The sequence below is a fragment of the Manis pentadactyla genome, chromosome 12 (genome assembly GCF_030020395.1).
Source record: "Manis pentadactyla isolate mManPen7 chromosome 12, mManPen7.hap1, whole genome shotgun sequence".
NCBI lineage: Eukaryota > Metazoa > Chordata > Mammalia > Pholidota > Manidae > Manis > Manis pentadactyla.
This window is the reverse complement of record NC_080030.1, coordinates 43029161-43055958: the sequence shown is the minus strand read 5'-3', so window position 1 is coordinate 43055958 and position 26798 is coordinate 43029161. Positions and strand designations below refer to the sequence as shown.

Genomic DNA, 26798 nt, shown 5'->3' with positions numbered 1-26798 from the left:
AGCACTGAAAGCAGCTTTGCTGTTTTGGTTCATCTGTAATGTACACAGTATCTCTCGAAAATGGCTTTCACACAGTATGTCTCTTGGCCAAAAAAAGAAAAAAAATCTAAGTATAATAATACTTTATTTGAAAATCAAAGTAGCTGTGATCTGAGGATATGCACAGAAAACCAGTATGTCGAGAAGAAGCCAGGACCCTCTGTATATACTACTGCATACAAAAATGTAGATTTTATATCTTCCACATGAACATTAAATGTACAGTATAGGAAGGTTCCCTGTTCCTCAAGCTGATAATCCAGGGTAGAAGAGAGATGATTAGAATATAATTAAATATGAGACCATGTGATGCTTACACTAAGTGTAGTAAACAGTGTTTAACAAACAGAAAGAGTTGTGGGCTGGAGTTGCTGGGGAAGGTTAGAGGGAGCTTGAAGATTTGAGCTGACTCTTACTCAGCTAAACAGAAAGTGGGGCCTGGGGCCCAGGTGTGGGGGACGTCCTTCAGGGATGTGCTGTGGGAATCAGACTGCAGGATTAAGAGAGTCCCCACGGCCCAGGGAGGGTGCTTCCTCCCAAAGCGCCTTTTTAGCATCCATGATTTAATGATTTCCATCAAACTGGTGAATTTCGTGGGAGAGAAATCATTCCAACAAGTTGTCTTCTGAACTGATAAATGCCCATCAAAATGGCTTAAGTAGCCCTGTATACACTCAGCCTTATTTGAAAGGAAATAGGTATTAAAATAAATTATCCTATTATGTTGTAGTTTAAAATCACTTACTAGACATGATAGAAATAGCTATTTTAAGATGATCAGCTAATGTTATTTTTCCATAACCACAAATGAATGCTTTAAATAGAACTTCTATTTAAAGGATTTTGATCCTTTGAAATAGTTTTAGGAACCTATACATGGGCATAATCCATATTTTGAGTTTTAGCTCCATAGTACACTGGTATCAGTTTTCCAAAACTTTTTTTTTTTGCTTCTGAAGATCTTCATCCAAAGAACTCAGTATCTTTTACAAATGTGAACCTTTTGAATCTCTATGTAAAAATAGATAAAGCATTTGAAGGACAGGTGGCCTTAGGGCAATTGAAACACAAAATCATTTGAAGGTCTCTCCTACTAAAGTGTGGGAGTTAAATTGTTCTGTCTTTAATACTTAGTATTTATGAATATAAAAATCACAGAACTGTTTTTCTAAGAAATGCTTATAGGTTTACATTTTTAGGCATTTTTGATCAGATAGGTCTTAAGGACTGTTTTTAAAAGAGTCAAGTTTAAATGTATTACTGTTTAACTTGGCTTACTGAAAACTCTATTATAATGTCTTCTTATGGAAACTGTCCAAACTTCCTCCAACTGTGTTGCTCAGCCCCCACCACCACCCCGAGACTTCGCTTTAAAACCTAAGTTGAAGATGTGTCCATTTACATTGAAATAAACTTAAAATTCAGGGAGTGAACTTGAAAATATCAGCGCCCTGAAGACGGTGCTGCCTTTGGGGGGTTTAATGAGAGTGGTCGCCGGAGCCAGGAAGGCGGAGCCCAAGCAGCTTCCGGCGAGTGTGGGTTGTATTTGATGTTCACAAAAGAATGGCAGTCGCAGGGTGTTGCTCAGCCAAGTGTGCATTTTCAAGTTACCCACAGTGGTGTCTATTGTCCTGTTTCTCAACTGAGTGATGTCATGTTTCATTTAAGGCTCTTAGTGATGCTGAAGTCTGTGGTCTGCACACCAGGGGGAAAAAGGCAGTGAGAAAGTTGCAAATCAGGTTTTTGTAAAGCCTTTGTGTGTTGAGTTTTGAGAGATAAAAGCTGACTCATGCAATATTTCTACAGAAGGAGCTGCACAGACTAGTAAAGGCTTCTTGTTTTACCTGACTGAGCTCCCAGTGAGGTCACTGCATCAGCTGAAGTCAGACGATGTGGCTTAGCCCCTGTAGAGCACAGGTAGGTGCCAGTGTGAATATACCCAAGGAACGGGTCCCTGGCGAACTCCGTCCTTCCCTCCTGGAGCAGCCAGGGACGGTCCACTGTGGTGAGAAACTAAGAAACTGTCGCAGGAGTATTTCTTCACTGTGCTCTGCAGGGACGGCAGCTTGCTTGGATAGATTACAACTGTTCTGCCATAAATGCCATGTATTGAAGAGCACAATCCAACAACGGGATCCGGCTGGAAGGTGATTTTTTTTTCCCCTCTCCATCTGAACTGTACTGTGTCTTAAATGGTTTTGCCTTGTTCTGGTTTGGTTTTGATCCTTCCTTAAAGTTAGGTTGAAATATCTGGAGAGCTGATGTTTGTGACTCTGGGAAGAAAACTCAAATCCCAAATTGTGCATTGAATGCTCGGCATCTTAAGGTTCTTTCTTCCTGGTGTTCATGCAGGCTAAGCTGGGGGAAGAAAATAAATGTTTGTAAATTTTATGCTTAGCAACCATAGTGATGAAACTTAGTCTGAGCCAGTGGTAACCAAAGTTGACTCAATAAATGCAGTTTCCATTTTGAGTGTTTATTGCTGAGAAATACTCTTCTAAGAGGAATAACTGGGGACAAGGAAGCATGGAATATATTCAATGCTATTTATTGCACATTGGAATCTCATTTTATTATTTTTATTTAGTGACACTCATATTTGAAAGAAGATGTATATATTTGAAATTCCTTATCATTAATCATATTGAGCATAAAAATCAATTATTTTAATTTGAAATAGTTAAATATTTGATACAAACTGAGGATGTGATTTTAATTTCTTTAAATAACTTTTTCAAATTGTAAAAGTATACACTTGTTGAGGAAAAGTGATAGAGGTAAATATCAAAAGAAAAATCTTCCATTCGCCTATTTGGTAAAACCAATATAAATATTATATATTCTTTCAATCTTGTCCTAATTTGAATAATAAATAAGTGGCATTTTAAAATAAAAATTGGGATCACATTGTGCATGTTTCATAAACCACCCGGTTTATTCAACTATATATTATGACCATTTTCTATGTCCTTAAAAATTTGAAAAGACATGACATTGAACAATTTTATATTGTACCTTCTAAAGAAACTTGTTTACTCATAGATCTATTATTAGACACATTGAATTCACTTCCTCCTTTTTTGCTAAGAAAATGTTTAGGACCCTTAATGAATGGCTTTTTTCACTCAGAATACTGTTTTTAGTCACTTGGATTTCTCCTTTTCTTCCTCCTCCTTTGCTTTAAGAAAATGTTATTTAGCCTAATACCTCCCTCTCAACCACACAGAAACGTTATTGGAACTGAGTGTGTTCAGTACAGTTGAGCCTAAATATCTGACTATCACTATTGAGTTGCTGTCCTGACACTGGTATGCCTACCCTCATAGGAGAGTACTGTTCAAAGTGAAGCCAGAACATAGATTATTATTTAATCTAAATTTAAAACAGAGGTTTTTTAGTGTTTAGCAGTCAGTGATACATATGTCGTCATCCAAGACCTGGCGTTAGTAGGATGTAGAGGGAAACTGCTCTTTTGTGGTTCCTGTGTGTGCAGTGATTACCAGCTAGGAATGGGCCATGCGGTTGTGTCAGCCAGTGACTGACTGTTCATTTCAGAGTTGGAGTCACTTGCTGAAGCTTGGATGGGACCTGGAGAAATCATCTAGTCTCGCTGCCTAACTTACAGGGGAGAAAACCAGAGACCCAAAGATTGCAGTTCAAACCTTAGTGGTACAGAGCCAGGGCAGAAATACAGACCTTCCAAGCACGGGAGAGAGTGTTATGTCATAACTTAGTATCTGGCTGTTCCTCTGAGCTTTCACATTACACATGGTTGGGCACCGACTCATTCCCTTACACACACATACTATATAGGCCCTCGTGACACAATGATACCATGTGCTTTATGTAGGTAGTTTATGTTCAATGCTTCCTTTCCTGATCTCTGAGCCCCTACTATTTTATGACTCTATATCCAAATACAAGGAAAAATGGACTAGAAATCAGAAACCATAGTCTCTGATTCAGAGTTCAACTTTGAGCACAATGTTACCTAACCTCTCTGTTTTATTTATTTTTTTCCATCCACAAAAACCTTTAAAAAGTAACGATATCTGAATGAACTTTGAGGCTTTGGCTTTTTGTTTGCTCTTTAGAATAATTTTGGTATATAAAGTTAAAGCAGTAGCATATTATGGTGAACCTAATCTGTTATAATAGAGACTGTTCAGGTTATCTCACTGCATAACAAATCTCTCCAAAACCCTGGGGTTTGGAACAACAATCATTGATAATCTCTCAAGATTTCTGTGAGTCAGGAGTTCAGGAGAGGCTGTGATAGCTGGTGCTTCTGGCTCAGGGACTCATGAAGTTGCAGCCAGATTGACAGTGCTGGGGTCATCTCAAAGGCCCCTCACCCACAGGTCTGGTGCCTTGGCTGGAAACGCTCAAACAGCGGGGTCTGGAAGAACAGTGGAGGTTCCCTAAGCATCTCTCTGCATATCAGTGTGGTCTCATCACACGGTTTCTCCAGCACAACAGCAGGACAACCAGATTTTATGTGGTGGCTCAAGGCATGTCCAGACCCAGTTATTGCAAGGCTCCTTCTGGCTTCATGCTCTGCCCAAATATAAGGCATTGGTGTAATGTCAGTGGTTCAGCAAGGTCCCTGCCACCCTGGTTCCAGTGAAAAGGGGAAAGAATGTGCAGGAATGGTGACAAACAGACCCAAAGGGGCATGTGCCATTTCCATTGGCAAGGAGAACTTGACCACATGGCCATATCTAACGGCGAGAAGGCTTGGAGTTGTGCTCAGCTGAAACTCCTCACTAAGAAGGGAATGGATTTTAATAGACAAGTAACAGCTCTTGAAGTGATAACACAACTGATCGCTCCGTTTCACCTCATCCCATAACCTCCTTTGTCTTCCACACTAAATCACCACCAAAAGAGTATACAGTAAAGGTAAACACAGCTACGTTTGCATAAAAAGCCTTAAGGGAGTTCCCATAGGTCCCCCTTTAACTAAACTGGCATGACTGTGCCCTTAACTGTGGAAATTCTGGAGCCACCACTTAGCTGAGGGACTTTATCTAATATATGAGCTGCATTTAACCATCTTAATCCACATTCAACTGCAATAGTCATTCTACCTCAGTTTCCATTGACTAGCATTAAGAATCAACTAGTAAATTGTGTGAATATTCAGGCTTTACAGTTTCAAGGAATCTTTGTTCCTCATTCTACCCCTCACCTCTTGTTTGAACAAGAGCATTTTTGCAAAACATCTCTTCCCATTCTTGATTCCCCCTGTACAAATTCTTGCTTCACTGGCTTTTGAATGCTTATTTTGGAAAACTTTTTATTTTGGAAAACTTTTTAATTTAAAGAAATGTTGCAAAGATAGTCCAGAGTTCCCACACACCCTTCATCCAGCTTCCCCTAATGTTTACATCTTGCATAACCATAGCACATAGGTCAAAACTAAGAAATTAACATGGTAATAAGAGTTTTTAAACCTCTTTATTACCAAACAGCTGCAAATAAGTATAAAAATCATGTGCCCCAAATTGAATACTCTGAGCATTAAAGAACATGAGGAACTGCAGTCCTGGCCTTGCCATTAATGCAAAAACTACACTGGTATTTTAGAAAACCAAGAGGTAGAAATTCATGTTGCTGTCTGGTGGCTTTTATCTCTTGAGATATCCACTATCTCAGAAGTGTCTAGGGGAAAAGGATTGTCCTCAAATACGTGGTATTGTTTTTGAAATATATTAATGTGAATTTCTTATAACTGACTCGTAAAGGTTTGGTTTTGTTTTGAATCAGGAAGTCAGTTGTTCACAACTCAGGATCTACAGAAGACTAGCCCTGTATTAAATGAACTTTGCTGGCTGATAGAATAACTTCTTGCTTATGCTTTAGTCTCTCTGTTGCCTCCCTTTCTGTGCAATTCACAGGCAGTACAATAAGGAACTACATATAATTAATTTTAGTTATTCACTGCATCTTGAGCACAACACATTCTCTTGATTTCCATGACTGTCTTGCCAAGGATCTCAGACTAGGGATCTGAAGTCTAGAATAGCAATGAGCAGAACTTGGAAATGCTGATCACTCCTTAGCCCCTCCTGGGTGTAGAGTTCTGCCTTTCCTTGTAAAGCTGTCCTTTGGAGTTGTGACAGGGAGTTGTCTGCTGTGGTCCCGCCAATCCCGCATCTGACATATAAACATGGTCACAGGAAGCCTGGGCTTTACTTACTATGGAAAGTTCTGCCTCAACCCTGAAGCAGCCTGAGAGACAAGTTAGAGCCAAGAAGTACTGCTTTTGATTCTGGCAGTGACATTCCAAAGGAGAGCAATTAAAATAATGGAAGTTTGAAGAGCAAGCAAAGAAAAGTCAAGGAATTAAAGTTCTTTCACCTAAAAAAAATGAAAGAGAGGGACTTGTTGTGAAGTGAGACATGTGATAGCACATCTACGTGGGAGCTCTACAGCATGTTTTCTTTTTATTGAGGATGGCACGGGAAGGAATAACAGTGCCTCCAGTTGTAACAGTCGTAAGGACTCTGAAGCTCCTCTGCCTGTGCTTCCACCACCTCCACCTCCACCTCCAGACTCACCAAGGGACAGATGGACCAAGACGCTTGGGGTGTGTGGGGCAAAGCAGCTTATTTTGGTATTCATGGTCAAAAGAGCCACTGAGGTGGGCCATTAGCAATGTTTGACAAGTTCTCAGGAGTTGCCATATTAGCGCTGTATTTGGGTTTTGGTAAGAAAGAGAGATGATGAGAAGGAAGGCAAAGCAAAGCCACAGATTTCCCAAATGTTAATCCAACCTGCCACCATCTTTCCCTCGAGGCAAAGGCATGTTCTTGCTCTGCAGCTCTTCCTGGATGTTGCAGTCTATCATGGGGGATCAGTTACCCCCTATATCCAGTGCTCGCTGATTGACGCCCAGCTCTACTTCTGCTGACTCAAAACAATATTGTGTGTTAATGAATAGAGGGGAAAAAGAACCTCGAATTATATGTGCCTCTTTATTCACTATTGTTTGAACAAGGATTGATCAGGAAGTAAATTTGAATCTTGCAAACTGATAAAATAATCTAGAAGGTACCTAGATCAGCATTGCCCAGCTAAAATAATGCAAGCCACATATAAAATTTATAATTTCTAGTAGCTGCCTTAAAAAAAGTAAAATGAAACTGGTAGCAAATAACATTAAGAAGATGTTTTATTTAACCCACTATTCCAAAATATTACTTCAACATGTAATTAATACAAAAATCATTAGTGAGATATTTTATATCTTTTTTGTTACCTCCTTTTTTTTGTTGTTCCATACTAAGTCTTTGAAATCGGTATGTATTTTATACTTAACAACACATCTCAATTCAGATTAGCTTCATTTCAAGTGCTGAGTTGTATTAGGAAGAATAAGCCAGACAGGGTAGAAATCTTAAATTATTTTGAGAGCAGTAAGAACAAGACTAGACAGTTTTTTATGAGGTACATTTCCTTATGTGAGAAAACTATTATTATCCTCTAAGCAGTGAATCAACATAAAAATGTTATCCATTAGCAAATGCAGTCTCATATTATATGCCATTATATGACCTAACTTTAAATGGTTCACTCCTGTCATTGGTAGTTTTGGAAGGTGTTTATTTGGGGCAGTAAGCTTGGCTAAATACTACAGATACCAAATATAAAATTCTATTTTATAAAGGGCCTGCTTGGCAGTCTGAAGAGTAGGATGATCTAGTGGCCTAGAAAATATAGCCTGGTATTGGAACATAGGAAACCATCCTTGGAACAGGGCCCAATTCATGGTGCTTTTAAGATTCATCCATTAAGGGATCCCCTGTTGCCCTGAGTTTCACAGCCCACTTTTCCTACCTTTGAAAGTACAGAAGGCACTGTCATCCTGAACAGCCCAACCTAGACTCGTCAAAAACATCCAGCAATTTTTTGGCCCCCTTTAGGCCCTTGGTCCTCATATTGGCTGGCTAACTTGGAGTGAAAGTAAGTGAAGAAATGGATCCCTCTGTTGTGTTCATTTTCACCAGTTCCGATAATGAATATGTTGCCCAGAGTTATATAACTGTTAAATACAGTTTTCTATATTGGAGAGAAGGTTGATTCTTGTCTAGGCAGAAAATCAGAATTTGCCCTGGAGACCAGCGTATCCAGATCTATGGGGAGTGGGTTGAGCTAGACCTTTCCAGACGCCCTGGCTTTCATATACCGTGTATCCAACCTATGTTTGTTCCTAAAGCATTGCCCCATCAGACCCCTGGGACCTTACTTAAAGAATCACCATATAGTTCCCAAGTGAGTGCCTGTTTCTGAACATGAGGTCAGTCTCATGGCTATGGTTACCATGGATGCCAACAGGCAAAAAACCTTGTGTGTCTGTTCCTACTTGGAACTACCCTGGACGTTCTTAACACCAGTCCTGAATGTGGGCAAGCATACCTGAATGCCTGGCTGCTTCTTGTACTTTTGCCACGCCCAAGTTGGATCAGGTGTTTTAGGGCAAGTGCATTTTAAGAACTATAAGCAATCCATGTTTTATAGGCCATAAAGTTGTTACACAGCAAGCAGAAAGAATATTGCAAAAGCTTTATAAATCTGCAGCAAACTCATAGCATGTGGTAGTGGTTATGCTGATAAATTACTCACTTCCTACACATTTCCTACTGTGCCTTCTTGTTGACCCAAGATAGTCCCTTATTTTATATTCATGATTTTAGTATTTGCATTATAAGTTTGTACTAATGTTTTCCATGAATTTAAACAGTCCTGAAAAAGTCAGGAAGGACACACACAAAATTGATGGATTCTTTATATTCTAGAAATATTGGTACCAGCTACTTGATCTTAGAGTCAAACCAAATTCATGTTCCTTTGAAAGCGATCATTAATCTATATTCTTGTTATTGTGTCTGTCTTGCTGTAACTTCCAAACAGAAGTTTTACTCTTCTATTTTTCTAACAAAACCCATAAACATGGATACTGGTGGTAAGGTAACCCGCCAAAATGAAGTAAGTTTCTTCATTAATCACACTCTTTAGTGCACGGCACTTTGTTTCTATAAACTTGGGATCTCGTAGTGGGGAGGCAGGGAGGCTGGGATGTTGATCCTGACTTGCAAATGAAGATGATTGAAACTTTGTGTTTTCCACAAAAATACCTACTGAAAATTTAAATTTCATGTACGGCCTTTGTGGACCCAAGATTGAAGAGCTACATACAGGTTTTATGAGACCTTTTGACTTTTCAGATAAGAAAATATCACGTGAAAATAAGTCCTCTTCTAAACACTAACAGCCCATTTCTTTAAAAATAACTTTTCTCATAATTAGTTTCTATATTATTTAGTTGTATTTATTATTTAATCTAATCATATAGTTGTTTCTTATTGACTGTACATATGGAGTGCTGTAGTCAGTAGAATATACTCTGTAATAGGATATAATTCCATATTCACCACAAATGGGATGTCAGCTTTCAGACAAAGACTGAGAGACATCTGGTGAGAGAGTAGGTGTTAAAAGGATTGTGCATCTTGATATTTTGGCTTCTCTTGCCCAGTATTGTCCATGCGACATTTTCTTTAATGCTGTATACAAGCAAAATGTAAAATTGTCAGCATCTATTAAGTCAAGTAATGATGGCTCCAGGATGGTAGCTTAAAATTTGGTGGAATTCTAGTGGAATGCTGAAAATGCAGAACAGTGTTCTGCAGAATTCTGTAAGAATCACGTAGGGTGCGTTTTAAGTACATAAAAATCACTTGTGGTGCTTGTTAAACTATAGCTTTCTTATACCCTGACCACTGAGTCTTTAACTTAGTAAATCTGGACTAATCTGCATGCATTAGTCATTCCAGGTGGTCATCCTTTGAGGCAATGGGTGTAGCGCTTCTGAGACATTCATGTGTGCATCTTGTCATAATACAAACTGAAGTTCAGTAGGTCTGGGGTAGTGCCTGAGACCCTGGGTTTTTAACACATGCCCAGGTGATACTTTAGAAACTAACTTTGCAATTCAAACTACCGTGGGTGCCTTTGCATTCCCTCCTGTAACTAACTGTCTGCCTTTTTCTTTTGACTATATATATATATTTTGGGGGGGCTAGGTTTTAAACTCCTTTAAACCTTCTGTTTGATGTAACTTGATTTACACACCTCACTTACCTTGTCCTTTTTCTTTTCTTTCTTTGTAATGTATACAGATGTGCACCACTTGCGTCTTGAAGTGCCATCAGCTGTAACTAAAGTTGCAGCTCCCAGGACCACAGCCCGGCATTCCCTCTCCCAAGTACGGACGACCATGGAGCTCTCAGACAGCGAGCGCCCAGTCAGCTTCGGCTCCACATCGTCCTCAGCCTCTTCCCGGGACAGCCATGGTTCCTTTGGGAGCAGAGTGACCTTAGTTTCAAACAGCCACTTGGGCTTGTTTCACCAGGATAAGGAAGCAGGGGCCATAAAACTGGAGCTGATTCCAGCCAGGCCACTTTCCAGCAGTGAGCTGCAGAAGGATAGCCCGGCTGGGCGGCAGAACCTGGACGAGGGCAGCCATGGGCAGCCCCAGGCCCAGCACCTCCTAGTGGAAGCAAATGGGGCCACCAAGACAAGTGCAGAATCGGCCACCAGCCCCAAGCTCCTCTACGTGGATAGAGTAGTTCAGGAAATCCTGGAGACTGAAAGGACTTATGTGCAAGATTTAAAAAGCATCGTAGAGGTAAGGCAAGCCGTTTTATGTTTTGTTTTTAAAGTTTGTCACACAGGGTAAATATGCTTACAACATAAAGTGAAGCCAGGTGTAAGGGATGTGTTGTCTCCTAAGATGCCGAAGTGGTGTGAATGTTTAACTAGATCATAACATAAGAGAAACCCTAGGGCCTGTATTAAAATCCTCTTAATGTCTGCGTTATGAATTGGTAATGTGTGTGAGAAGCAAGAAGGGTGTACCAATGCGTTCACCAGTATGTTGTGTTAAATCCTCCACCAAAGATCTCAGAGTGCCTCGCAGAGATGGATGGAGGAGGATTCCAGGCCGCCTGACGTGCAGGTCAGGTGCATCCTGACTGAGCCCATCAGGCTCTCTTTACCTTAGTCACAATTCTCTACTGGTGTCTGGGGGCTTCCAAAACTACTGATACCTGCATCCCACCTCCAGAGGCTGTGATTTCATGCACCTGGGATGTGGCCTGGGCGGGGGTGGCAGGTGGAATTGTGAAAGATCCCAGGTGATTCTGATGTGCAGACAAGGGTGGGAACCACTGCTCCATGCTTTTCTCTGGACTGCTTGGTGTTTCAGGGAAGGCAGTAAAGGGTTAAAAAAAAGCCATGGGCTTTGTCTTGTCTTAAGCATACTTTCTATTCACTTTTATAGTAAACAAGTTCGTAGAAACTATCTTAATCCATGATAATGGAGCTCAGTTTATGTGTCAGATTGCTACTCTGAAAATTCCACTCATTTGACTTATAGATAGGTTTTTAAGGATAAAGAATTACCAGAGAAGCTGAGATGTTAACTCATTCCCATTAATGATGACAAATATTAATATTTCAAAGGCAAATTTGCATAGAATAAAGCTATACCCACTTTGTTATATGCTACATTCTCTCATTTGTTAGTACCTACTTCCTGTTTTAGGCTTTTAATCTAAAATATGTTTCAGAGTATAGAAGAATATTTGCCAGTGAGCACATTCTCCACCAAATACATTCTTATGGCCTTAGAACAAAAATTCTAAGGCATGATTATGTGCTGAGTTCCACAAATAATAGAACCAGATACAGTCTGCTAAAAATAGTTATGACATAGCTTCCCAGTGAAAATAGAAAAATCAATTGATGCTCAACCAAAACAACATGTGATGGCAAATGTAGAATGCACCAAGCCAATTGTTTTTTTTTTAATTTCAACAATGATGTCATTTTGAACTTGAGCAGAAATACCTGTGAAACAGCCAAAAATTTTGCAACCGCTCACAAAATTGATGGTTGTCAAAGCCTCCTTTGGTCTATGCTTTTTTCTTTTCTTTCTTTCTTGGAAATTTTGGAACCCCAAGCAAAACCCACCATGATTAGAGAGAAACCTTTAGTTACTGAACTGGTATGCCATGACCACTCTTATTTTTTCTGAGGCTGGCTGATAAACCTTGGAAGAAGAAATAAGGTAAGATCAGAATGAAAGAAAACAGATCAAGACAGAGTATTTTTTTTTTGAAGAAAGCTTCAATAGAAGCTCTATTCTGAGCGGTTCTTGCCCAGTGTATTTTACTTTTTTTTTCTTTTTCAATGAATTAACTCTGTTTCACATGAGGCAAGTAGTGAACTTTTTCTGTAAAGAGCCAGGTAGTAAATGTTTTAGGCTTTCTGGGCCATAAGTGTCCATCACAACTGCTCTGCCATTGGAGCTCCAAATCAGCCACAGACACTATGTCAGTGCACGGACACGGGGGTTCAATAAAACTCTAAGGCCAGGTTTGACCCAATGGCCATAGATTGCTAACTCCTGTTTTAAATTTGTTCCTTAGACTATATATTTGTGCCTCTGTTGAATCAACTGTAAAATGAGACTGATAAATAGTACCTGCATCACAAGGTTATTGTAATAATTCAAATAGATAATACATGAAAAACAGATTCAGTAGTGCTGGGCACGTGGTAAAGTAGTTAATAAATGAAAACCGTTATCATCACCGACCTCCTCCAGATTTGCTGATTTTGAGTGATGGCCATTTATAACTATACTATATTTTACATAAAGTCTTTCACACAAATAAACAGACAGGTCTATTCACTACAGCAGAGATTTAATTAGGAAAAAAATCGTAAATGGCTAATTCCAATATTATTTATCTGAATGAAATTGGATTATTTCCAATGAAGCCACTGAAAATCTGAGGTGACACATGATTAGGGAGAGGAAAGGTGAAGAAGGGTGTTGGGAAGAAAAGTTCCAAATGTAGAGGGAGACACCCACGTAGGAAGAAGTACATGCTACTTGGTTCCAGAAGTCACCAGAAGGCTTTGACTCATTTACCTTCCACACCTAGAAAAATTCAGCATCTCTGCAGGGCAGGGACTAGTTGTCACAGCCCCTTCTTCACACTCTTTTGATGTGTGACCACCTCTATTTCTCAAGATCACCATCTTCACAGACGGTTTAACAGAATGGTTGGGTTTTATCACATCTGTCCCTTATGAAGAGTAATCAATTATTTTTCTCCTTGTAGTGACTCAACCCAGGAAAGACGACTGTACAGGCAGGCTTTTAAAATGCAAAGTGCCAGTTCTTTTAAAATCTGTATCCCTTGATCCATTTCTATTCTGTTTTTATAATTGTGTGGCTGACTTCTCTAATAGCCTCGATTTTTCAAGTGCCAGTTTTAAATTGGGAAAAGGGATGTTCATTGACAACTTACTGTAAGTAGCTCTCACCACACCTAAGAGAGAGTAAGTTGGCTTTTTCTAAGCAAGAATGATTTCAGTGGGTGGGAGCAGTCTAAACATTTATAGAGATAATTGGTAAGTCGCTTTTCATTTATCCAGTAGCATATCGATAACTTTCTGCACACGGCTTTATGGAATCCCATCCACTAATTGCCTTCAAAAGTCACTGTCAGCATAATTAATTTGCCTGTAAGTAATACATTTTATTTATAAATACCATATCTATATATAATCCTCACAGATCAGATTTAGATTTAGTGTTGGAAGATTTTTAAACAGAAACATTTTTGTGGAAGGTCATTTTATATACACTGAGTTAAGGGACATTATTTGAGTTAAGACACAATTTGCTTAGACACTTTCAGCGTGGTCCCAAATACCATCTGAGTAGCTTATTTCTGAGAAGAGATCCTTCCAACCTTATTTAGGCACTAGGATTCCCAGATGTTGGTTACACATGCAAAGAAAGTTGTATATCTTTCTCTCCCATATGGAGAGACATTGTATTAATCTCAAATACATAGGTGTTTTTTCCTTTCTCATGCCATTTAGGGATTCAGAAATGAATTCCTAATGCTTTCTGAAATTTAAACTATTTTTGTTCCTAATCCTATTGCTCTTCCTTTCTAGACCTTTCTCTTGGGGCCCCCTGCTGCTCCAACTCTCCCACAGTAGCTACTCCATCTTCTGCTCCTTTGCCCCAAATCCTAATCATCTAATTTTGTACACTTGACATTTTACAGAGAGAGAGAGAAAGAGAGAGGTGAGGTCTTGACTATCACCCATACTCAAAGGAACAATGGAGCTGTTATTTCCATTTCTATATATGGCTCCTAAAGCATTCCCAGATAAAATGAGATAATAAATATGAAAGCAAATTTTAAAAGTTAAAAGTAAAATAGCCAATGATACAATTTGTGGAGAAAGAGAAACCCACAGTTTGAAAGTAGAAAATAAGGGTCTCTTTCATGTTTAATGGGACTTCAGATTGACTGAGCAGGGACTCTTAGGGGTAAAGTGGGTTACTTTAATCTTTCTAAATGATCTATAAAAGAGCCTTTGAGACGCTCATAAGATTTGGCCCCAGATATAGCTCATAGCCTGTTTTAACTTTTTAGGAAAATTAGTTCATGATACTTTATAATACTGTGAAATTAGAAGTTATAGTCCTACTGCAAATGTCATCTTTGAACTATAAGAGATGCTAAATTAAATCATCTTTGGGGATGTTGAGGACGTGTGTATTTAACAGAAAAAAGTGGGTAAAATATTAAGTGTAACATTAGTTAATTTTTTTCTGTCATATTCTAGAGAGCTAAAATCCTTTTCAAGCACCTTTATCCATACAGCATGTTAAAAAGCTAAGAATTGAGTATTATATAGGCTTAATATTTGAAATTTAAGGAGCCTGGGGAGGATGGGTGGGAAGGGAGGGATAAGGGGGAAAACGGGACATTATAATTAGCACACGTAATGTGGAGGTTGGGGGGATATGGGGAAGGCAGTATATACAGAGAAGACAAGTAAAGATTCTATAGCATCTTACTACACTGATGGACAGTGACTGTAATGGGGTGTGGGGGGGGCACTTAATAATAGGGGAGTCTAGTAACCATAATATTCAAGTAATTGTACATTAATGATATCAAAATAAAATAAAATAAAAAGAAATTTAAGGAGCCAAAGCCTTGAGCATAGCTTTGTCAAAAGTGCTCAGCATAGTTCACTGGACAAGAATGAATGCTGATCTCCACCCAGCTCCAGTGTTTGTGGGTCTACACGGACTCTGTTCACTGTGTGTGAGTATAGACACTCTCAGGATAGGTGGAAGAGAGAAAGGTGCTTTTCACACACTTCGTGACGTGGAGCACATTGAGAGCTATCCTGCCCGTTGCCACAGCTTAGAGAAGGGGCTGCTCTCGCGAACTGCTTGGAAAGGGAACTCGCCTACGCTTGGGAAACAGTCCTTCTCCCAACTCTGTGCAGAGTGAAAGAAACCCAGTGACTAGGCCTGGTTGTTGGTGTGGTGCCCCCTTTTACTCTGCCTAGAGTCTTCGCCTGCAGGCTTGGGAGGTGGCTGAGATGTGGATAAGATGGAACCTGAATGGGCTTTTGTCCCAGGCCACTCCCTTCCCCCCACATCAAGGACAACACATCCATTTGGAGGTAGTTGCTGATGAAGCCTGACTTCCTGTTCATCCTGCTGGAGAGAAAAGGTGGTTTGGTGTGGACAAGGCCGTTCATGTCTCCACTACCCTTCCCTTAGCCATGAAGGAGAGATTCTGCGGGGCATTTTCTACATGAGCCATAACTGCTTAGGCCACTTGACAAGAGGAGAAAGGTTTTGAACCAAGGGAGAGGGCGGTTGAGAAGAGGTGTTTTCTTTGTTTTATTTGCAGACATACTCACTCAGTACTTTCCCTCCAGCCTTAATCACATTATTATACTGACACTTTTTATAAGGTCTGTTTGGACTAAAGTTTTTGAATACTGGTAGAAATATGTGTTCAATGCTAGTGTGTAGGACTTGGCAGGCATTGTTTTTAATGAAGGCTTGTTTTGTGGGTGGATTTAATAAAGAACTTACACTGTGGCACTTGGCACAGTTTTTAATATACTTTTTCTTTTATGTGGCATTTAAGCACTTTTATTTGAATGTCCCTTTATTTGTTTTTCCCTCCAAGGGCTTTTATCCTAATCTGTGAGTGAAATCTTTCTTAAAAACATTTAAGGTCTAACATATTTTAGGAGCAAACCTATTAGTTTTCTGCTTTTGTAGAAGCTATACCTACATATTCCTCCAAATAGAGCATCTAATCACTGTGTATAATCACCACCCAGAATCTCACGTTGACTATTCATTTCCTTGTTCCCCTTTTCTATTCTGCCTCTCATCTCAACCACCTCAGGAACAAACACTTAGAAGGTGGGAACACAATGATTCTTCTTCAACTTTTTTTAACCAAAGTATAATTGACAGACAATAATCTCTTTGTTTCATGTGTACAACATAGTGATTCGACATTTGTACACATTGTGAACTGATCACTACCTTAGTCTAGTTACTACCTGTCACCATACATGGTTAATACCATATCGTTGACTATATTCCCCATGCTGTACATGAAATTCCCCTGGCTTATTTATTTTATGACTGGAAATTTGTGTCTCTTGACCCCATTCACCCATTTTCCACCCTTCCAACCCTCTTCCCCTCTGCAACTACTTATCTGTTCTTTGTAGCTGTGAATCTAGGTTTTGTTCCATTTTGTTCATTTTGTTTTTAGATGCCACATATAAGTGAAATCATGCAGCAATTGTCTTTCTCTGACTTATTTCACTTAACATAATACCCTCAAGGTCCATCAATGTTCTTGCAAATGGCAAGATTTTCTTTATGGTTGAGTAACATTCCATTGTGTACATGTACTACATCTTCCTTATCCATTTATCTGTCAGTGGACACTTAGGTCACTTCCATGTCTTGGCTACGTAAATAATGCTGCAGTGAACATAGGCATGTATGTATCTTTTTATATTAGTATTTTCATTTTCTCTGGATAGATATCCAGCAGTTGAATTGCTAGACATATGATCGTTCCATTTTTAATATTTTTGATGAATTTTCATACTGTTTTCTTTAGTGGTTACACCAGTTTACATTCCCACCAGTAGTGCACAAGCATTCCCTTTTCTCCACATCCTGTCAACACTTGTTATTGTCTTTTTGATGATAGCCATTTTGACTGGTATAAGATGATGGCTCATAGTGGTTTTGATTTGCATTTCCCTGATGATTAGTGATGTTGAGCATGTTTTCATGTGTCTGTTAGCCATCTGTACATCTTTGTAAAAATGTCTATTCAGGTACTCTGTCCATTTTTTAATTGTATTATTTGGTTTGTTGTTACTGAGTTGCATGAGTTCTTTATATGTTTTGAATATTACCCCCTTATCATATATGTGATTGCCAAGTATCTTTTCCATTCAATAGATTGCCTTTTCATTTCATTGGTGGTTCTTTCTCTCATTCTGTGGGTGAAAATCTTGTCAGGTGACCATAACAAGCTGTAAAGGAGCCTGGGAGATGTAGTCTATCTGTGTGCCCAGAGAAGGTAGGGAACACTCTGGTGAACAACTGTCAGTCTTCCCCATGAATTCTATGTAACTGAAACATTCTCATTGTTAAACCTACATCATGTACCCCCACCATCATCACTAAAAATAAACATAAAAAGGAAGAAAGCAAGAAAGATTTTGGGGATGCTTGCTGCCGAGATTTTAGTTACAGGCATACCTCACTTTATTGCACTTCACAGATACTGTGTTTTTTTTCACAAACTGAAGGTTTGGGCAACCCTGTAGTGGTCAAGTCTATCAGAGCCATTTTTCAACAGCATTTACTCACTTCATGTCTCTGTGTCATAGTTTGGTAATTCTCTCAATATTTCAAATTTTTTTATTACAACTGACCCTTGAACAATGTGGAGGTTGGAGGTACCAACCCCCCACACAGTAAAAAAATCCACATATAACTTAACTCCCCCAAAACTTAACTACTGATAGACTACTACTGACCAGAGTCTTACTGATAATATAGTCAGTTAGCATATATTTTGTATGTTACATATCATGTACTATAATCTTACAGTAAAATAAGCTAGAGAAAAGAAAATGTCTTTTCAAATTGTTGTAAACCTCAAATAAATTTTTCCAATATATTTATTGCAAAAAATTTACATATAAGATACCCGTACATTTCAAACCCATGTTGTTCAAGAGTCAGCTGTGTTATTATATTTGTTATGGTGATCGGTGATCTTTGATGTTGCTACTGTAGTTGTTTGGGGGTGCCACAAAATATGCCCACAGAAGGTGGCAAACTTAACTGATGAATGCTGTGTGTCTTCTGACCACTCCATCAACCTGCTTCCTATCCCTCTTCCTCCATTCAGGCCTCCCTATTGTCTGAGACACAAAAATATTGAAGTTAGGTCAATTAATAACTCTACAATGGTCTCTAAGTGTTACAGTGAAAGAATCACACATCTTTCACTTTCAATCAAAAGCTAGAAATGATTAAGCTTGGTGAGAAAGGCATGCAGAAAGCTGAGGTGGACCTAAAGCTAGGCCTCTTTGCCAAACAGCCCAGCTGTGAATGCAAAGGAAAAGTAATTGAAGGAAATTAAAAATGCTATTCCAGTGACACACGAATGATACGAAAGTAGAACAGCCTTATTGCTGATACAGAGAAAGTTTTAATGGTCTGGATGGAAGATCAAACAGCCACAACATTCCCTTAAACCAAAGCCTAATCCAGAGTAAGACCCTAACTCTCCTCAGTTCTCTGAGGGTTGAGAGAGGCGAGGAAGCTACAGAAGAAAAGTCTGAAACTAGCAGAGTTTGGTTCATAAGGTTTAAGGAAAGAAGCCCTCACCATAACAGAACAATGTAAGGATGAAGCAGCAGGTGCTGATGTAGAAGCCACAGCAAGTTATCCTTATCTAGTCATTCACCAGCTCAGATCATTCCCGAAGGTGGCTATGCTAAACACAAATCTTCAGTGTAGAGGAAAGTGCCTTCTATTGGAAGAAGATGCCATGTAGGACTTTCATAGCGGGAAATAAAAGTCAATGCCTGGTTTCAAAGCTTCAAAGCTTTGATTCTGACTCTCTTGTTAAAGGGCCTAGTGCAGTTGGTGACTTTAAGGGGAAGCTCAGGGACAATTCTGAAAATCCTAGGGCCTTTAAGAATTATGCTAAATCTATTCTGCCTCTATTGTATAAATGGAACAACAAAGCCTACATAAGAGCACATCTGTTTACAGCATCTTTTACTGAATATTTCAAACCCACCATTGAGACCAGCTGCTCAGAAAAGAGATTCCTTTCAAAATATTACTGCTCATTGCCAATGTATCTGGTCACTCAAGAGCTCTAATGGAGATGGACAGTGAGATTAATATTGTTTTCATGCTTGCTCACACAACATTCATTCTGCAGCTCATAGACCAAGAAGTCACTTTGACTTTCACGTCTTATTACTTAAGAAATACATTTCCTAACACTATAGCTGCCATAGTGATTCCTCCGATGGATCTGGGCAGAGTAAATTGAAAACCTTCAGGAAAGGGTTCATCTTTCTAGATGCCATTAAGAACATTTGTGATTTGTGGGAAGAGGTCAAAATATCAATATTAACAGGCATTTGGAAGAAGTTGATTCCAACACTCACAGATGATTTTGAGGGATTCCAGACTTCAGTGGAGTACTTCACAACTGCAGATGTAGTAGAAATATCAAGAGAACTAGAATTAGAAGTGGAGCTTGAAGATGTGACTGAAACCTGAATGAGTAGAGAGTTGCTTTTTATGGATGAACAAAACAAAGTGGTTTCTTGAGGTGGAATCTACTCCTTGTGAAGATGCTCTGAAGATTGTTGAAATGACAACAGAGGGTTTAGAATATTATATAAGCATAGTTGTTAAAGCTCCAGCAGGGTTTTAGAGGATTGACTCCAATTTTGAAAGAAGTTCTACTGTGGGTAAAATGCTATCAAACAACATTACATGCTACAGAGAAACTGTTCATGAAGGAAGAGTGAATTCATGCAGGAAACTTCATTGTTTTCTCATTTTGAGAAATTGTTACAGCCACCCCTGCCTTCAGCATCCACCCTGATCCTTGAGCAGCCATCAGCATCCTCCAATAGAGGACTGAGGCAAGACCCTCCACCAGCAAAAAGGTTACAACCCACTGAAAGCTCCTATGATGGCTAGTATTTTTTAATTAAAGTGTGTACTTTTTTAGACATAATGCTGTTGCACACTTAATAGACCACAGGGTAGTGTAAACATAACTTTTATATGGACTGGGAAATCCCAGAATTTATTTGGCTTGCTTTCTTTTGATACTCACTTTATTGCTGTGGTCTGGAAGCAAACCCACAGTATCTCTGAGGTGTGCCTGTACTTTCTCTGCTGAATAACCCCATGGAATGTTTTAAGTGAATTCTTCGTTTAGGGCTTGGAACAGATTCAGACCAGTGTATCTTCTCTTGGTCCTCCTTCCCTCCTTGTATATCTTTGTCACTCATCCTTTTCTCTACCCTTTCTTCCATCAGTCCTCATTATCCATCCTCCTACTTTGTTTTTCTACTCATCCATCCTGCCAATGGGGCTCTTTGGAATTACTGGACACCATGAATAGTATTTCAGTTTTAAAAAGGGCTACCAGGTCTAGCAGTGGTTCAAAAGCAGTGATTATGCTTATCTTGCTAGTGTTTGGGAAACTTTCTGAGTAGAAAGGGTATCAATAAGGATAATAGACTAAAAGCTTCACTGATTATGAATGATGCTTGGAAGCGGCAAGTTTATGGCCACATTGATAAGTTTATAAAAAAATTTAATGTCCTCCCTTTAAACTCATTTCTGTAGCTATTCTGAGAAGCCAAATGAGAATTATGGGTACGAGATGAAAAAGTAAGCAATGAAGAACCAAATTGTTAAAATTGTTTTAATACATTTCTACTCCCCAATGAAGTGACATCATTATGGATGCTTTTCCATAGAAGTTAAAGTCAACTTGCATCTTTTCCGAGGTGAACTTGTAGACAACAAAAATACCATTCATAAATAGTAGTCTATTTTATATTGTTTACCTTTTACTTCCAGTACAGTTTTCAAATTACTAAAAACTTTGTAACAATAGCATAATGATCACTGGTATAAAAATTACTAATGTAGTGATTGATGTTCCTCATCTCCCTGGGAACTACTAAACCTCAGAAAATAGAAGGGTCACCCTTGAGTTTCTGACAATCCTGACTTGTGACTCACTTCTTGAAAAAAAAAATGGGGTATTGTTACAGTTGTTATGGTGATCTGTGATCAGTGATCTTTGATGTTACTATTGGAATTGTTTTGTGGTGCCACAGACCACACCCAAACGAGATGGCAAACTTAATCAATAAGTATGTGTAGGGCATTGGAGGCCCTGAGTCAGGCTTAGTAGGGCTTTCTTAGCTGATCGCAAAAGTTCATGATCTGAGAATAGATTATAGATGGGGTTTGTTTTTAACTCCCATACCAAATGTCTAAGACCCAAGAAAGAGAGAGTATGAACTAATACAAGGAAAGAACTGTAAGAGTTTCAAAATGCTTACAATTGTTTCTGCTATAGTGTGACATATGACATATGTGTTCCTAAAAATCACTCACTGGACCAAATTACATCGGGGGCGGGAAAATAGGGATTGTAGGAAAAATGGGTTCTGAATACAGCACTCAAAAACATCATCAGTAACACATAAAAAAGATACAAATCTAACAAAAATGGAGACACAGTCTTATACATAGGAAATGGTTAAAAAGTACATAGTATAGTAAATATAACACTTTATCTTGAAAAATACCTCAAGTTGTTTGTGGAAGCCACCTGGTTCCCACACCTGCCACCCTCTGTGGGAGGAAGAGAACAAAAAGTAACAAGAGAAAAAACAATAAAGAGGAAAAAGAACAGAGAATGGACAGGGCAAATACAAGATAGGCCAAGAGGAAGGACAAAAACATCAGAGAGGAAGCCGTGTGCAGGGTTGCAGTTTATGAGTTATTATGAAGTAAGGTTACCTGACGTGTTCTAGTAAGACTATGACAAGTGTCCTTAATAAGTGTACTTTTTATTTCTACCTTATAAGAAAAAATGGTTTAACAGAATGTCAAGCTTTCTCAGCAGTTTGGGGCTTTATTCATAATTCTGAGAAATAACAAATGGATTTTTTTACACTAATCTTGAATCAACAAATATGACTACTTGTAAATACAAATAGTTGTAGGAAGCTTTTCTTTTTGAAAGGATTTGCATAATTTGGTCAAATGTTCAAACTATAGCATTTGCTGTCCATGAAACTCATAAGTACACCAAGGAGATTTAATGGGTAAATATTAGTGTGTTTGTGATGTTCAAATTAGAATGTATTTTCTACCTACACTTGCAGATTCAGAGTCAGACAATGTATAAAAGGAATGGATAGACTCGAGACATGATTGGGGAAAAAAAAGAAAATAGAAGCTATACTTCTCACAGACATAATAACTGAGTACGTTCATTTCTTTTGTGTGATCAGGCATTTGTAAAAATACCCATAACTGAAAAGTGCCTTCCCCATTCTACTAGGCTTCTCTTTTTAAGGCAACATTTTATTTTTAAGGAAAAGGCATTTCAGTTAACTCAGGTGATCAAGTAGCTATTATTACTGGTCTGCTTAAGAACTCATATGTTTCAAAGACGGCCTGTGGGCAAAATCCTCTTGAAGATTTGCTAAAACAGGTCCTGTTCGGTTGGGTTAGAATCACGCTGTGGGCTATCTTGAATATTCAGTTATACTGAGTGGGTAGAATATGATAGAATTCAGGGAACTGTGTTCCAAACAAGCTCATCTACAGTTGGGAAAAGTTTCCCATGGCCAGAAATTTCTTCCAAAGAAAAGATGTCGCTTGCATCTTGTGAAACTCATCACGCAGAAGTTGCACAGGTCATGTGATAAGCCCAAAGCAGGTGTGTCTGTGTCAAAGCATTAACACCCAGAAAAGGCAGAGGCCGCTTGGCTGATGCGTAACTTGTCAGCCTACTTTACTTAGTAGGTATTTTCTGATCAGTTATGTTTTTGGTTTTTCCTTTGTCCACCAAGACTACTTTGCCACTTAAACGGTATTGCATTGTTCTATACAGTAGCTTGCATGGAATTTTTTAAATCTCTTTTTTATAATTGTGGTAAAATATACATAAAATATATCATTTTAGCCATGTTAAGTGTATATAGTTTAATGGCATTTGGTATTTTACATTGTTGTGCAACTATCACCACCATCCATCTCCAGAACTTTTCTATCAGCCCAAATAGAAACTGTGTACTCATTAACCACTAACTCTTCATTTCCCCCTCCCTTGGCCTCAGGCAACTACCATTTACTTCGTGTCTCTAGGAATTTGACTATGCCATATGGATGAAATCATATAGTATTTGTATAATGCCATACAGGTAGAATCATTAGTATTCATCCTTCTGTGACTGGCTTTTTTCATTCAGTATGTCTTCAGGTTTCATCCATGTTATAGCATGTGTCAGAATTTTTTTCCTCTTCTAAGGCTGAGTAATATGTCATTGTATGTCTATACCATGTTTTGTTTACCCATTCATCTGCTAGTGGACACTTAGATTGTTTTCAGTTGCACAGAATTGTTGATTAAGTAGATTCACACCAAATTATAGAAGTGCAGAATAACTCAGGAAGTTCTGACTGTGGAATCTGAAAGGATGAGGTTTGTTGGTGAGTTTCTGTTCCTGGCCCTCAGCACTGTGTGTGACACTTAAAGGGCTCTCAGTAAATATTTGTTGAATGAGTTATCTCGTTCTACCCGGTCACTTTTATAGGTGAGGAAATGAAGATCCAGGGACCCAAGTGATAACTCCAGCTGGATGCAAATCCTAGCTCTGTCCCTTCCTTTGATCTTAAACAATTATTTAACTTTTATAACCTGTGATTTCTTCATCTTAAAATGAAAGCGATATTGCATCCCTCAATGGGCTTTGCGCAGGTGAAATGAGGTAATGCCTGTAAAGTGCTTAGCACATTAGACCTGGCACAGCGTGAGGACTCCACAGCTGATCGTGGTTCAAGCTCCAGACCCTGCAGCTAAGTACTGGCAGTGCAAAACTGTATTCAGGTCCTGTCTCCCAGACATTTCATTTAGAAACAACGGGATAAACACAAGAACTATTTTGTGGGTGCCCTTACATACTAATTAAGGAGAGTTCTCATAAATACATGATAATAAAATTTTCTGGAAACATTACTCTTACTGCCCACTTTCCTATATCTCAGCCATCAACAAGGGTAAAATTGACTTGCGTATAAATATAGGTAACCTGTTGAGGATGAGAAACTGTCTCCTGCAAGCCCAGGGAGTCTGTCTGGGCTCATCCGTTTGTGATAATAGACCTCTTAATACTCTGGGATGCTCTTTTGCCAACTCCTGTTCTGAATCTGTCTCTGAAGTTTCAAGTCCTATTTGAAAAGGAATAAGGTAGAGAAGGTTACCGACAAAATGCACACATTTACTTAGTATTCAAAATTATCTAGGATATTCCACATTATCCAGAGTGTTTGAAAACTACTTTTGGTGTGAAAATCCACTAGGAGAAAAGTCCTACTTTAAAAATAAGAAAAAACAAAACATCAGAAAGTTCCCTTAGAGGAACATAGTTAACTGGTCGGCAGCCACATTTACACAGAGGACAGTAAGCCCTCATAAACAGGTTCAAAGGGGCTATTCTTTGAGCATTTAAAAACTATCACCTAAGAAATCTGGTTAGGAGGAGCAGCTAAAAAATAGGGCTCTTTCTCAACAGCGGCTGTGCTTGAGTATTATGTGGAGATCATTTACATCTCATGCACCCAAACTGCACTCTGGGATAAGGAAATCCCAGTTTCTGGGGGTGGCAGCAGTTTTCCTTAAAGCTCTTCAGGTTCCAATAGGCAATCAACGTTGAGGTCCACTATCCTAAAGGAAATTTTTCCCTCAATTATAAAGCAAATAGTAGACAATTTAAAAGCAACACAGATTACCCTTTGTGGCATGTAACAAAATGATGAAAGGCTAAAATCTGTAAGAGCTGAATGAAATTGTGACTCTACCATTTCCCTGTGTGATCTTGGACAAGCTATAAAATGGGAATATATAGATTGTTGTGCAAATAAGACTATACCTGCAAAGTGCTTAGCACAGTGCTAGGCATGCAGTAAGCACTCAAGTGAGAGTTATTTTTATATGATTATTAATATAATTGGTATTATTTGGGAAGGCCAATAATTGCTGGTAGGTTTTAAAATATCCTATACTTTTGGGCTTGCTAATCTATGTTAAGGTATTTCACAAAATCATTTTCACTTTGCAACTTAAAAAAGGATATGCTATATCTTGTTGCAATGTTTAGTTCACATGACATACCTACATGTAAGTGGAATTCATTTCCAGTATCATAAAGGACTGCAATGGAAGAATGAAATTGTTTTCAGAATTTTGACTTGAGCTGAGTCACACTGAGGTAGGTTTAACAGAGCACTGCTCTGGACTCAGTGCTGCCAGCCAGCTGAGGGCACATGGACCAACGGCCAGTCTGACCTCAGCTTCATCCTCTGTAAATGAGTCTAATTCAAAAAGTCAAAATCTAAAGATGACTAGAGATCACATCTCCTCCAGCCTCAGCTCTCAAAAATGTTACCAGAAAATAAGTAAGTCCTTTGAGCAGTCAAAATAGATATTTGAAATGCCAAACAGTGAATCCTGTGTCTTTTGCCCAAGGAGAGGCTCCAGGCTCTCACTAAGAGCCTATTTACCCTACATGTTTAAAATAAGCTTAATTATTTGGTTTCCTAGCCCACAGCAAAAGGAGAGGGTAGAAGGAGGTGGAAGTGACAGCACTGAGGAGCCAGAGGAAAGACCTCCTTAGTAGATTAATTAAATTAATGTAAGGCCATTTAGAATATGTGCAGACTCCCCTCCATCCCCTGGGTGAATTTTACTGTGACTTGTAGCCTGGACATCAGCAAAGCCCTTGCTGATGAGCCTGAAGAGCAAGAAAATTTTTCCTTATGTTTGGAATAGCATCTAACATATATCTATCATCTACTGTCTGACCTTCATAAACAAAGTGATTTCTTTAATTATAATAATTGACTTCTAAAATGTTTTTCACTGTTGTAAAATATACAGAACATAAAATTTACTATTTGAACCACTTTAGGTATACAATTCAGTGGCATTAAGCACATTCACAATGTTGTGCAAGCATCACCACATTTCGAGAACATTTTTATCATCCCAGACAGAAACCCTGTGCTCATTGCCCCTTCCTTCAGCCCCTGGCAACCTCCAATCTACTTTCTGTCTATGAATTTGCTAGAATCAAACAACATTTGTCCTTCTGTGTCTGACTTATTTCACTTAAGGTAATGTTTCCAAGTTCATCCACGTCCTAGCATGTATCAGAATGTCATTAATTACAGTTAACTTTCAATACCTGGAGAAAATTCTTGTACACGACTGTTCCCTTAACAAAAGTGAGATGACACTTTATAAAAAGTGGGAATCACCTTTACTCTGTAAGGGGAAGAATTCAGAAATAATTAAAAGACCTGATGAGAAATTGCAAGTGTCTACCCAAAGCAAAATGGAATGCTTGTTCTAAATGTTAAAATTGTTTTGTTAAAGTAATATAAAACTATCTGTAATGATTCTTGTGCTTGAATCAACACACACACACACACACACACACACACACAC

At 38.8% G+C, this 26798-nt stretch overlaps 1 protein-coding gene across 7 annotated transcripts in view; it reads left to right on the top strand.

Moving 5' to 3' along the window:
* PLEKHG1 (pleckstrin homology and RhoGEF domain containing G1) overlaps positions 1 to 26798 on the top strand; it is a 202421-nt gene that overhangs the window by 108439 nt on the left and 67184 nt on the right. For 5 of the 7 annotated variants that reach the window (XM_036906962.2, XM_036906963.2, XM_036906960.2 and 2 more), the window contains one exon: positions 10224 to 10732. In XM_036906962.2, the coding sequence (XP_036762857.2) occupies positions 10322 to 10732 (411 nt within the window). In that variant the 5' untranslated portion in view covers positions 10224 to 10321. Of the gene's footprint in view, positions 1 to 1848; positions 1957 to 1992; positions 2187 to 10223; positions 10733 to 26798 lie in introns of those variants that run through there. The other 2 variants (XM_036906965.2, XM_036906964.2) reach the window with 2 other exon arrangements.